Below are 14,822 nucleotides of genomic sequence, written 5' to 3'. Positions count from 1 at the left end.
CTTTTTTTTAAGACAAAAATTTTTGAGGCGAAATACCCAAAAAGAAGTTTGTAAAAAAATGAATCCGCCTCAACAATATAGAACTTATCTACAATTTATTATTGTTTACAGGAAAATTGACAACATTTGAACTACTTATAATATAGTACCTAAGTAGGTCCCATAGGTTTTATTGTAGAAATTTATCTTCCGCAAATTGAAAAATATTGTTTTTGTCGTAAAATAATCAATAAATAAGATCAAAATCAAAAATACTAAATCAATGTTTAAACTAGATTTTCGTCCTGTTGTTCAACGATTTTAACAGTGTAGCCTACTATTCTAATCATTTGTAATACAAGGAGACCCAATACAATCGTTTTTGCTTAAAACTAACCCAAAAATCCTACAAATAAGATTTACGGGTATTTTCATATTTTTAACTGCAAGAAAGGTATGATATTAAGGGTGGGAAGTTTTCAAATGGACTCCCCTTATAATCAAGTACTTACCATTGCCGGATCTCTTTTTCGGTAACTGAAACAAAGAAAGAAAAACGTTAGAATGGCCTATTTAATATTTATATATAATATGGCCTATTTAATAATTTAGAACAATGCATTTTATTTGCACGGAAGCAAGGCTTGTAACTAGCCCAATGAATAATAMAAATTTTGAAACTCTTTTATGCGGTAATTGAGCGGTTGSGATGTCTAGTCGACGATATCTTYCTTATTGTAGTGTTAAACCCTTTATACGGGGTGTCCTGTGGGTGTGGGTCAATAGCAGTARCTTCCGAGTYTCATAGTTTATCAATTAAAAATAAATAAAATAAATATTACGGCATACCACATTTATTCGACAAGGACRACCTTCTGAACTATGGATTGAGTTTTGAAATTTTKCGAATTTTCTTTCTGTAAAAATAATTTAAGCTCAGAAATTATATGTTAACGAATGAATGAGGTTCTCTCTACAGAATAATCTTTTGATAGGTAAAACGATTAACTCTCTGTTGTAAATTATACTTTTTATTGCATTGGCAAGTAATATTTGCTGCATTCAAATGTTCAAATAGCGAAGATCCAGACCAAAATGCCGAAAATTGGGTGGAACTTGTTAATTGCTTTATGATTGGTTTAGCGAATAGCGCGCTAAAAGGCTGCAAGTTATCCTGGACTAATTATTTAGATTGGCCTGTTTTTGCCAAATTTCACACCCTAAACAAATTATTTTTGCCAAACGATTCATGCTAGGGAAGTGCAGCGGCTAAAATGTTTCGCCATCCAGCGCCCTTCAGGCTGTAAGTGGTCCAGATCAAGATTTTAAGCAGACTAACAGTAACGAAATAAGTTTTTTGCGAAAAAAATCGGGGTTTTAGGGAATTTTGGGCGGTCTAGATCAGGACAGCGTTTCATTTTGCAGAAGTAGATGGTAATCAGGGTTGTAGTTTTTCTCTGATAACATTTATGAGGCGAATTTTATTCGAATTGGAAAGCATTCCACTTTGTAGATTTAGATGGCAACCAGGGTTGTAGTTTTTTTTTGATAGCCATTCACGCTGCTCACATGTGCAGATTTGTGGATTTTATGAGGCGAATTTTATGTAACGGCGAAATTATAACACACTTATTTTCGTATGCTTTTGAATTTTCTTCGGATAAAATAGGCCACCTTTTTAAGTGCTTGTATTCACTAAGAACAGCGTTTTCTTATTGACTTAGGGAAATAAAAGGTTCCGCATCATTCTCGGACCGCAATAAAAAAGTAAACGCAAGAAATACTGTTAAATAGGAACAATATTAAATATGTAAATATTCGAACTCTAATTTATATATTGTCACCACGCGAAGAGCATGACAGAGTGATGAAAGAAAGGCACTTTAGAGCTATCGGTATAGATTAGTCTTTTTTTAGACTTTTTCCACTAAAATTAATTTCTCAAAGATATAGTCACTGTCTCTGAGTTCAAACTCGTTTTACTCTCTTGCTGTTGTCGCTATCCAATTTGAAGCTGGAATAGTTTTTATAGATAGTTCTTTGGGCTTTTTGGAGCTCTGGAACTTTTCAAATCTCTTGGCATTTAACGTTATTAAATTTATTATTATTAGGGAATTTTTAGGCCCCTTAATTGCAACACGTTTTACGTTATCCGTTATTCTGAGCATGCGCATTAGGAACAAATAACCGTTTACGCTATTAGAGGATAACGTGTTCCTTTATTTACGTACCGGTAGCGGTAACGTTAATAAGCATCACGTTAAAAAGCACAACGACGGTGTTGACATATTTGACTTATTTCTAAGATTATTAATAAAATAAGCGGCCATAATAGAATAAGAAATGTATTGTAAATTTATATAAGACTTTTTCATTGATTGATTTACGCCATTATTGCGTAATTACGAATTTTATCTGAAAATTGTTTGGGCAAATTTGAACTTTTGCAACACTACTAACATCGCAGGCACTGGGGCTAACTTCTAACCCATAACCTAACTATTTGATATTTAATATCGGACATCGAAAGGTTGCATTGTTTATATTATTTTCTTTGAAGCCCACAATTTGCAGCAGAAATTCTTTGTATTTTGAGTTTGTGAGCTTTTTGTCGTTTGTTTTGAAATTGTCGACTTTTCTCCCATTAATTTACAAGCATGTCCGTTTAAAATAAGAGACATTTGAATTGCATTTTCATTCATTCAGTTCATCGGATGCAAACAAATTATCCTTGAGGTTTATCTGAATTAAATCTAATTGAATAACGATCCATCCAGAGATAACAATTTTATTGTTTTATACAAAATGGCAACTGCAAATTTTTTCTAATATCAAGATTCCTCTTGGTCTTCACAATCGCACTCATCCTCTTCCTGGCATATAAACTCGTAGTTCTTCAGCTCGAAGTCAATGTCTTCATCTTCCTTTGCCATAATCTTGTAGTAGATGGTTTTGCCATATCTGCCAATGAGGGTTCCGGTGGCAATTCCCACCACAAAGTACCCGATATCAAACAGAAATTTGACCATTTTGACTCAATGTGTTACTTTACATTATGACTTTTGGAATAAACTCAAAATCACTGTCAACTCTCCCAAATTCCAGTCGCAATGAAAAAATTCAGATGGTGTGATTATGGAGCTGTTTTCTTTGGTTTGGCCTCCGGAGTGGTTGTGGGCAAGTACGGAAAACCGTTTTACGATGAAATGTATCCACCGCGCAGGATCAGAAAATGGGAAGAATCATGCGCTGATGCTGAAGACTGTGAGTGCGACGCGTGCGATGATGACTACAGCTGGTGACTCAGAAGCGAAGAGCTGACCTTCCTTGAACGTGCGATCGTTTTGTGCTTCGTATTTTACGTTTTCTGTCCAGAAATACATTGATTTATCACCGGAATTTTCATCATTCTTTGGCTCGTAGATGCGGCATTTTCCCACACAGAAAGCGCAATGAATAACCTGGAATATATGTACAAATCGCGTGCAGGAAACAGCGCAAAGTATTCCTCATTTGTTTTCCTGCCCATAGTTTTCAATCTTCCAAAGTTTACGTATGAAATCGACTGGAAAATTGTTGGATATTATAAAGCTCAAGTAAACTTCTGCTTTGCTTTTTTCAATTTGCGTCATCAATTTTAATATCTTGCATGTTGTCTGGAAAAATGGCCCTTGATGTATTGCCAAAGGTCGTGAAACAATCGCTTTACATTCTTTTAACTTCGAGGTTTTCTGTTTGATTTTTCAGTACTTTCCATGACAGCTTCAAGCTCGTGTAAAAGCTAATTAACCACATGAAGGAACCTTTAAACGGCACGGGATTGGAGTGAAACAAAGACATTGCTTTGTGCTAATTCTCGATCAGTTACATGGCAATTGCGGTAATTGAGAGCGATTTAATCTGGAAACTTTGACCGATTAAGTGAAGATTTTTACAAACTAATTTAGAACAGATTAGGGCTTTGAACTGATTTTTTTAAATTTGGGATCAGTTTTCATACGGTCGGTGTTCTTTTCAGTTTCCATTCAGCTTTCGTATTTGGTTGCTGGGCAAATGAAAAACCAGATAAGGGTTTTATGGATTAAGATAACCAGGGTTTCATAGATTAAGGCTCGGATTCACTATATTTAATTTTATTGTCCAGGGTTATCAATACATAGATAAGTTCTGTATTGTTGAGGCGGATTCATTTTTTACAAACTTCTTTTTGGGTATTTCGCCTATACGTGAGGAAATTCTGTCTTTTTTAAAGACAACAATTTTTGAGGCGAAATACCCAAAAAGAAGTTTGTAAAAAATAATCAACACATGTTGTAGTAAGGGCCGTGTTTAAAGTCGTTAGGGCTCCGGGCCACAATGTAAATGGGGCCTTTGAAGGAGATTATTTATTATTAGAAGGTAAACGTTCAACCACTACTTACTACGAATATTTTATAGATTTAACTTCTTGAAATGGTATATTAGTAGTCTGAAAGTAAAAAGTATCAAGATCAGCAAGCTTGCAGTTAGTAATATTCTAGCTCTTAATCTAGAGACTGACATAAATCTGGTAGCTGATATACAGGGTGTGCAAGATAAAGATTCATTGCATGGGCATCTACGAAACCAGGCGAGATATGAAGTCGGTTATATTAGGAAAAAGTTGCCCAATCAGAGGGTGTATAAGGAATAAGTGTAATAATGTGTATAAGTAAATAAAGAAGGAATAAGTGTATACAGGAATATACAGGGTGTTTTTTTAAATCTTGAAACGCTTAAATATTTCGGAAATGAGTGATCTGAGGAAAAAACGTTTCAAATAAGAAGTCAATATCTGGGAGGGAGAAGTTTATTCGAATAGTACGTCAAAAGCTGAGAATAATCTATTCAAAACATTTTCTTCTATTTTGACAGGTGACGCTACAATTCATCTAATAAATAAATTTGCATGTTTCCTTGAAACGGCAAAAAGTATCATTCTAAATTATGAAAAATCTCAGCAAGCAAAGGGTTAAAACAAAAAGTGTCAAAATAACTAGATTTGAATGATCATCTAAGGAAATGGAATTCACTTTTGAAGATAAATTAACAATTGAAATTCTTAATTCAAGTATATGTTTCTCTGTTTGCAAGCCTAACGAAAAGAGAAGCTTAGGAAAGAAGCAACGACCATTTAAATTTTTTAATTTTTTTTAAATATATACAATCAATGTATGCTTGTTTTTCCGAATATATAAATTTGTTTACGAATTTTTTAACCTTAATGATAACTTACTGTAGCGGAGAGCGTCCGTTTTCTAAATTAAAATTAGTGAAAAATTTACGCAGAAGTGCCATGTTACAAAGTAGCCTGAATTACTTATCGTTATTAATCTTATTATCCTTAATCAGATTTACTGAAAAGTAGTTACGTAGTAGTAGTAACGATCTAATTGCTCTTTTTTCAGCTTAAAACTCCCGACAAAAACTGTAAATGTTAATTTATCTAAGACAGAGAGGGTGATTTAAAATTGGCGTTATTCCTCTGAAGGTGTTTTAGAAGTACAGAAAAATTAATTGTTTTTAAAACCTGAGAAATTTGCAAAAAAACTATATTAGAAAAACGGCAACAATGTTTTTCAAGGTAATGTGCTTAATTAACATTACGTAAATACCTGTTGCTTCGTAATTATTTAAAACTTCGGTAACCATGGATAAATAGAGAAAGTAACAATACGATAGACAAGGATAAACGGGAAATTCAACAGGAATCGTTGAATAGAACCTATTTCGAATCTCATAACGTCGAATTATTAATTTGTTCACAAAAACATACATTGGAGTCTGTAACTCCAAATAAGTGCCTGTATAATCAACTTATTATGCACTCTTCTCGAGCAGCTTCTCGTATTCGGTTAATTAACTCCTGCTCAATTTATAACGGTGTTCAGTAATCCATTGGTTTAATGTGTACCTTACATACGTGGTAGGCATGTAGCCGCTATTTATTTGGTGCTTGGGAAAGTGTCAGTTGTTGTTCTCTCATGTTACTGTAGCATTTCCCCTGAAATAATCGCATATCCGCAAATTCGTGAAAGGAAATTCAACGTAAGTCATAGTTTAACAAATTATTTTTATTATTGACAAGGCCTATCTCCCTGGAGCTATCTGTTTATTACAAAAAGCATCATTGCCGCTTTGACTTTTCATCAACAAATTGTAGAAGAGAACTTTTTTGATATAAAAAATATTCGTAATTTGAATCAAAGATTGTATTTTTTCTTTTTGAATGCTGAAGTATTCCAATATGCTACCAATTAAAATGGAACAATTTTAAAATAATGCTTAATAACAAAGTTGACATTCGATTTTCAACGGTTCAAATCTTCTAGAAATTATCGAAAAAAGATTTGAATATTTTTTTCGTACCTTCCAAGCGAACCCCTATTACCCCTTAAAAGGAAGGTCGCCAATTTTTAATCACTCTATATATTGTTAATTACATACATTTACAATATAATACAAATTTTTTTATATTTTTTTATTCGTTAATATATCATAATTTTTATAAGGGTCAGTGCCCACTAGGCACCTTCATAATTATTTCTGCTCACTTTACAACTGACAATTTTAGACATTCATTAACTTTTCCATTAAAAAAACGTAAATTAAATTTTGGTATTATTAAGAAAGCGCTCAGATGGATTTTAATGAGACGTGCTGTGGATTAGTTCCTACGTCGGGGCCATGTTTTGCTAAATACTCCGTTCCTCTTTCCATTCTTCTTCTGATCATCGCAATTTGGACGAAAACGCTTTCAAAAGGTGACCGGGCCTAAGATTTTGACCATGTCGGAAAGTTAAAAAAATATTTAACGTTTGACAATTATTTCGTTATAAAAGAACTTTATCGCTTACTGCGACGTTTACAGTTCACGTCTGAAATTGTTGAATAGCAAGAAAATAGAAATACTTTTTGCGCAATAGCTGTGAACTCTACAATATTTTCTAAAAAGCCCAAAAAAGTTCAAAATAAATAACTGCATCAACTCAAAAAAATCAAATGATTCCAGCACGCAAATAAACAGTGCTGATAGTTTTTGTACCAAGACGCTCAAGAATTCCTCACTTGCTCAAAGCGGATGAACTCACTCAATAAAATAGGTCTATAATATAATACGCATAATCGATATAGGTCTATAATATAAGTCGTTATCTCCATTTTTCTACCAGATTAAACAACAGAAACAACCTCCGCTGTTTTTAGGGCTTAAGGTGATATAGGATTTACGAACTTACAGAGATTGACTCTGAGAGTTACGGCATTTAGAATTAGAGGAAATCTTCTCTCTGCTCTCTACGATTAAAATAAAGCATTAATCGTCGGCTAAATATGTTAGATCGACGACGTGTGTTCCACCATGATTTTAATCAATGGTTATCTTAATGGCCTAAAATTGGTTGGTTTGTCACGATAATCATCGTTTAATGTGAAAATATTAACTTGATTACAATGTGGATGTGTTATATCACAATATTTTTTTCAGTCTGATGGGGAAAATGGCATCTTGTTCTTCCATCCTTTCTATAGTATAAGGCAGGGAAAAGTCAATACGTTCAATTACACACGCTTTTTATAACATAATAATAATAATACAATCCTAATAATAATGCAATAAGTTAACAACAGTGTTAGAATCAGGCGGAGCATGGTTTAAAAAAGATGATATTACTCGACGTTACTGACGAATCGTTAATCACAATTGATCCTTTTGCAGAAGAGCGCAAGGCAAGTTAATCCTTACTTAAACATTGATTAAATAACTATTGTGTTTAGATAATCTCGGATTTAACGACATGTTGGTGGAACCAGGCCTAAAGCAGGTTATTAGCAGTGTTTTGCAATTTTATATAATTTTTGCTTTATCCAAATGTTGGATCAGTTAATAAAACCGACTTTGCCAAACGACATTTACCCACTTCAAACTACAATTATTTATTCTTTCCATAGGTTAACTACCAATAGGTTTAACTTTCGAATCTCTGTGCTGAGATCCAAAAAAGCATTCTTTTTGACCAACTAGGAGCATCTCGAACGTTGCAAAATTTTGCATTTTTTATTTGCCGCTCAGTAGAAAATGTATTTCAAGTGCGTAATTTTTACCAAAACATTGACTAACAAAAATCAAGTGGGACCCAATAATGCTTCAAACAGATACCAAATGGCTCTAGGCAATCATAATGTGTCCAGTTCTAAAGTTAGGGCAAATTTGGCTGTGTAACGTTCATTTTGTTCATCAGTTTAGTCTAGGTTTGTTCAGTCGTATATCAGAGGAAAGCTGTGACTTTTATTACCTGAAATTGCCACAAAATGAGCTTTCAAACGGCAGTACAAAAAATGAAAGCTCCTGCAAAATAAAAACCTTTTACGAGCTTAGTGGTGAACGAAATTGTGAATACCTTAAATTTAATGTATTTGAATGTTTTCATTTTAAAAGCTGTGTGCGGTCAGGTATGAAAGGCAAATGTATTCACCGAGTAATATCCATAAGTGAAAAATCGATGAAAATGTTCTGCCTTTAAAAGGAAAGGACATCGAGGCGGATAAACGCTGGAAATTATTAGAGCTCCTTCAGAAGCGGATTACATTAGCATGTCTTTCATGTTCAAATTCAAAAGTTTAGTCGATGTTTTCTTTGCGTGATTCAACCTTTGTAATAAGGTCAGAAATAAAAGTTTGTAAAAATGCCGTTGACAAAGTCTGCCATTCTTTGAGAGACGAAATATTTTCAAAAGTGTTCAAAAATCGCATTTTCTTGATATTTCGACATAATGAAGTCTGAAAGCTTAAAAGTTGTTCAAGTTTTGGATTTTGTCCTTTATCTCATGGCCAGGGTGGCATTTAAAGTTTTCGCTTCTCTTGTTAATGTTTAATAATGTTGACTTAATTAAATGGCTTAGAGCTATTTTGAATCGCTGCCACTCAGCATTTAATTGCACAATAAATATCTGTATGTGTATAGCGTCTTGAGATAATTTTTCATTTCCACTTGCCGAGTAGAGCGCTAATGAGTCCAAACACGGAATTCGCTAATTTGTTTGACGTTCTTTCTATGTTTTCATTAGCATTTGTTTGCTGTAATAAAAGGGAATTAAAGAACAGGCTTTCTGAAATATCTGAAGACAAATTCCAGAGCTAGCAGAGTGCCAGTATTAATCTGAAAGACCCTCCAAAAAATATCTGCTCATTACCATTGATTTATTTGGCTTTTCTCTCAAGTTTTGCCCAATGCTGCCATAATGTTGGTCCGATGAGGCAACCTTTCATATAAATGGCTAAGTAGTAATAAACATAATCGCTTTGGGAAACCCTTGTGAGCTTCACGATCCGACCAGGCTTCTCTTGAAACTAGGATTTATCGAAGGTGAAGCGACGGAAATTGGGGAAAAAAAGGTAAACTGAGGTCGATGAAAATTTATAAAATTGCCGGATCAGTATTTATTGGTCAAATAAAGATGGTTGATTATGTATGAGGCCGGAAAACATCCTGCCAAGAAAATCCGAACGTGAATTAAACACAATAGGCAAAAAGCTGCGTTGTTTCGTTCGGCGAACATGTTGAGCGCCAGGATAAATAAAAAATATGAGGCAAGAAACAAATCGAAATATGCAAACGTGGCTTCCCGTTAAGGCCAATTTGGATGGGAAATGGCAGAAACAAATGGCCACATCGGGACGCGAACGCTATTTTATAAAACCTGGAGATTTTTTGTGCTGCCTTGGAAGCTTAAAGCATCAAACTCAGCCAACCAGCAAAACTAAACTCGCTACTTCTTTGTTGTACTAAGTTTATTCAATATATACGGAAACTTCTTGCAATTTGCTGCCCTTGTTGAATCAAGAGCGTGTGTTGCTTGAATAACCTGAAACGAAACGTTTCGCATGGTAAACAGATTTTGGAAAGTTGGAATTTTCAAATTAGTTTATTGATGTATTCAAAGAAAGCTCTTATTTTGGGCTGCTTTTAGCATTTTTTAAACTTACGATGGCCTAAAATTAAACAGACTGTCGTACAAGATTGAAGCTTTATGAATTCCTCGAAACATCTTCTTTTCATTCAAGCTCGGTTTATCGATTCTGGAATCATAAGTATTACGCTGCTGTATTTCGATGAATACATATTCACCAACATGTGCAGTCAGACTAAATCGAACTTTCAGGGCGAAATGTGGAAATTTTATTAATTCAATTTTTCAATTGCTCCAACTTTTTTTAATGCTAGGAAAATATAGAAACTTCCACTATTTAATTATTTTATTATATGATCGGACCCAATATATCTAAACGTTGAAAACCAGAGAAAAAGGTTGGAGTTCTAAGGTTACAATATTTTAATTTTTTTAGTCATTCAATGCAATTTCAAAAGGGTGACCGATTAAAATGATAAACTTTCCTTCCTTCACTATATTTCAGCAATTTATTAATTTACTAAGCGAGAGACTACTMAAATCACTAAATTCCAAAAYACATCAAAATCTTAAGATGGCGGAACCGGCTAACCCAAAAACGTCAAAAATGGGCCCGACCATGTTGCCAGAGTAAGCTTATTTCGCTAACCACACGGTTGCCATACCAAACTCCTACACGTTCTAAAATTTTATACAAATATCGATATATTTGATTCCTTTAAATTCAATTTGCAAGGAATGCTCGCCAGCATTGGATCAATTCAATATTACCTTCCAAGCGAGTCCCTATTACCCCTTAAAAGTAAGGTCGCCAATTTTGAATCACTCTGTATATTGTTAATTACATATATTTACAATATAATACAAATTTATTATTTTTTAATATTTTTTTATTCGTTAATATATCATAATTTTTATAAGGGGCAGTGCCCAGTAGGCACCTTCATAATTATTTCTGCTCTCTTTCCAACTGACAATTTTAGACTTCATTAACTTTTCCATTAAAAAAACGTAAATTAAATTTTGGTATTATTGAGAAAGCGCTCAGATGGATTTTAATGAGACTTGCTGTGGATTAGTTCCTACGTCGGGGCCATATTTTGCTAAATACTCCCTTCCTCTTTCCATTCTTCTTCTGATCATCGCAATTTGGACGAAAACGCTTTCAAAAGGTGACCGGGCCTAAGATTTTGAATGTTGGAAAATTAAAAAAATATTTAACGCTTGACAATTATTTCGTTATAAAAGAACTTTGTCGCTTACTGCGACGTTTACAGTTCATGCCTGAAATTGTTAAATAGCAAGAAAATAGAAATACTTTTTGCGCAATAGCTGTGAATTCTACAATATTTTCTAAAAAGCCCAAAAATGTTCAAAATAAATAACTGCATCAACTCAAAAAAATCAAACGATTCCAGCACGCAAATAAACAGTGCTGATAGTTTTTGTACCAAGACGCTCAAGAATTCCTCACTTGCTCAAAGCGGATGAAAAATCTTCTTTTCATTCAAGCACGGTTTATCGATTCTGGAATTATATGTATTACGCTGATGAATTTCCATGAATACATATTCACCAACCCGTGCAGTCAGACTAAATCGAACTTTCAGGACGAAATGTGGAAATTTTATTAATTCAATTTTTCAATCGCTCCAACTTTTTTTAATGCTAGCAAAATATAGAAACTTCCACTATTTAATTATTTTATTATATGATCGGACCCAATATATCTGAACGGTGGAAACCAGAGAAAAAGGTTAATTTATTAATTTACTAAGCGAGACTACTAAAATTACTAAATTCCAAAATACATCAAAATCTTAAGATGGCGGAACCCGCTAACCCAAAAACGTCAAAAATGGGCCCGACCATGTTGCCAGTGTAAGCCTATTTCGCTTAACCACACGGTTGCCATACCAAACTCCTACACGTTCTAAAATTTTATACAAATATCGATATATTTGATTCCTTTAAATTCAATTTGCGATGAATTCTCGCCAGCATTGGATCAATTCAATATTTCCTGAATTTGAGAGTAATTAACCGCTGAAATTAACACAGCTGCATAACTCGCGGGTAGGTAATAAATAATTTCTACGGGAACACGAAATACGGGTAATGTTGACATGTATAAAGCATTACAATTTGAAAACTGCAGGCGAATAAACATTTGCGTGATAAAAACTAGCAGATTTATACATCGTCTGCCTTGCTAAACAACGAGCTCCATAAAATCCTACGTGGACGTCTAAACGTATAAAACTTGCAACTCAGTTCCGAAAGCCGCTCGTTGAAATTCCCAACAGATAAGCTGCAACATCTTATAATGCAGCAATATGAGTACGTGCCAAGATTCCGCTATTTAGGAAATGCATTGAATGGAAAAACTGAAGTTTTTTTACGTCGTCATTACCTTACGTTATCAAACTGGAAACAACCTGCTGCAATGCAGTTTGCATACACTGAGTCAGGGCGTAAGGCCGCACAAAAAACACCCTCGCAATATTTCATACATGATAGGTATACATTAATTACGAGCTTTAATAATTAACATTTAATCTTTTAAATCATTGGTCTTGAGCTTTTTGTTTCATGTTTAATATCGCGGTTAAGCCCTTTACTATAGGGGAAAATCCCCTTTCAATATAAATTTTAATATTGATATGAAGCCAAATTAACCTGAATATTTCCCTCGTATGATAATCTGTCCGTTTGAAGTGTGCAATTATCGAAAAATTGCAACGGTAATTGCACAGTGTGCAATTATCACTCAACGATAATTGCATTGTTTACGAAAAATATTTGACAGGTGTCTTTTCATGTTGAATTAGACATCAAATGTCTCCCTGACATAAACTCTTAAACTGACTAAAATAAACTCATGCAGTTTTTAGACAACAAGCTTTCATGCAAAATTATCGGTAATTTTGAAGCACTTGTGCAATTACCCCCGAATATTTCCCTCGTATGATAATCTGTCCGTTTGAAGTGTGCAATTTTCGAAAAATTACAGCGGTAATTGCACAGTGTGCAATTATCACTCAACGATAATTGCATTGTTTACAAAAAAAATATTTGACAGGTGTCTTTTCATGTTGAATGAGACATCAAATGTCTTCCTGACATAAACTCTTAAACTGACTAAAATAAACTCATGCAGTTTTTAGACAACAAGCTTTCATGCAAAATTATCGGTAATTTTGAAGCACTTGTGCAATTACCCCCGAATATTTCCCTCGTATGATAATCTGTCCGTTTGAAGTGTGCAATTTTCGAAAAATTACAGCCGTAATTGCACAGTGTGCAATTATCACTCAACGATAATTGCATTGTTTACGAAAAATATTTGACAGGTGTCCTTTCATGTTGAATTAGACATCAAATGTCTTCCTGACATACCTAAGATATTGAAATTATATTTAATAAACATAAGTAATAACATTAAAAGTGCAATAAAATATAATAGAAATAAAATGAATCCACATTTACTTTGTTTACTCAGGAAATATTCATAAAAATTACACTCGTGCATCAAAATAAACAGATAATTTTGCATTCGAGCTTGTTGTCTTTTAAAAACTGCATTCGTTTATTTTCACATTGGAACGAAAAAGCCCTCCTCCTTCAGAGTCGGGCTTTTTCGCCACAATATGAAAATAAACTCATGCAGTTTTTAGACAACAAGCTTTCATGCAAAATTATCGGTAATTTTGAAGCACTTATACAATTACCCCCGATAACTGACTGCGTGCATAATTGTTCCTTGAGAATGGCCGGAATTCTCCAGCAAATAGAAAACTCAAATTTTAAACAGTTATGGGCACCTAAAGCAATTTTTTTTTCGACTACAAGAAAGCTTTTGACTCAGTGGAGCAATGGGCAATTATGCACTCCTTAGATAACTCCAGGGTAGACTCAAGATATACAGGACTCCTCAAATCCATATAAGAAACATCAGTAATGGTAGTTAAAGTAGATGAAACGGAACAAATAAAAGTAAAAAAGGAGTAAAACCAGGCGAATTGAGAAACCATGCCTCTCAAAAAATAGAACTCGAGGGAGGTCAACATCACAAAAACAAAAATCCTCAGCACGCAAAACATTCAACTTTCAAGCTGAAAAGAAAGAAAGTGGTCTATGAAGAAGAAGAAGAAGAAAGCAATTTTTCGGTATTAAGAATTATCCATACTTCTTACTTCTAGTCTCTAAAGACATACCCAAGTTACTTTCAAAGGCGGTGTTTAATTTTATTTTAATCGGTCGTAGTTTCAAACAATTCGGAGTTTATAGACAATCAATAGATCGTTTTTCTTCGGCTTAATTTTCTAGCTCTTCAGTATTATCGCTGCAGCGTTTCTTTGGTCGGCCGAGGCTGAGATAAGAATCTGAGATGTTCATTTAGAAATTAGAAATTAGCATTCGTAAAACCAAATTCATGGTAAAACCAATTCATGATAATTATTTTATAATTTTTCGAGATAAACAACCGCGAGTCCGCCAATCATATTTTTTCATTCTCTCGTGTATTTCGAACCTTATATAAGCTCTAGATAAAAATGACAAACAAATAGTATCGTACAGAAATTCATAGGTAAATTTTATACGCTCTTGGCTAGTAATTTTTAATTTTTTAAGAGGGACTGTTTGAATTTGATGAAACAAAAATAATAGCATTGCCTTTATATTAGCACAAAGAAAGACAGTGATAATTATGGGTATTTCTTAATTTGTAACAATTTACAAATGATTTATTCTGATCAACTTAAATAGGTATTAGATTTTGTTTTCGTAGTATTTAAGTAAGCAAGTTAGAATATTAAATAAATCTCCTAAAAAGTTTGGTTTATTGTATATTTGACAGTATATTGAATATCCTTACATACATCGATACATTTATATGGATAGTTTTCAAATTAG

General features: G+C 33.7%; 1 protein-coding gene across 1 annotated transcript in view; it reads right to left on the bottom strand.

Moving 5' to 3' along the window:
* The window catches only part of LOC109536188 (frequenin-1), an 80,685-nt gene that overhangs the window by 30,207 nt on the left and 35,656 nt on the right, over window positions 1–14,822 (bottom strand). Inside the window, exon 2 of the mRNA XM_019902298.2 lies at window positions 492–516. Within this exon, the coding sequence (XP_019757857.1) occupies window positions 492–516 (25 nt within the window). The remainder of the gene's footprint in view (window positions 1–491; window positions 517–14,822) is intronic.

The sequence above is a fragment of the Dendroctonus ponderosae genome, unplaced genomic scaffold (genome assembly GCF_020466585.1).
Source record: "Dendroctonus ponderosae isolate FM_Combo_2020 unplaced genomic scaffold, Dpon_F_20191213v2 Dpon_F_20191213_8, whole genome shotgun sequence".
In the NCBI taxonomy this organism is placed as follows: domain Eukaryota; kingdom Metazoa; phylum Arthropoda; class Insecta; order Coleoptera; family Curculionidae; genus Dendroctonus; species Dendroctonus ponderosae.
Note: the sequence above shows the minus strand (reverse complement) of the source record. Positions and strands in the feature narration are given on the sequence as shown.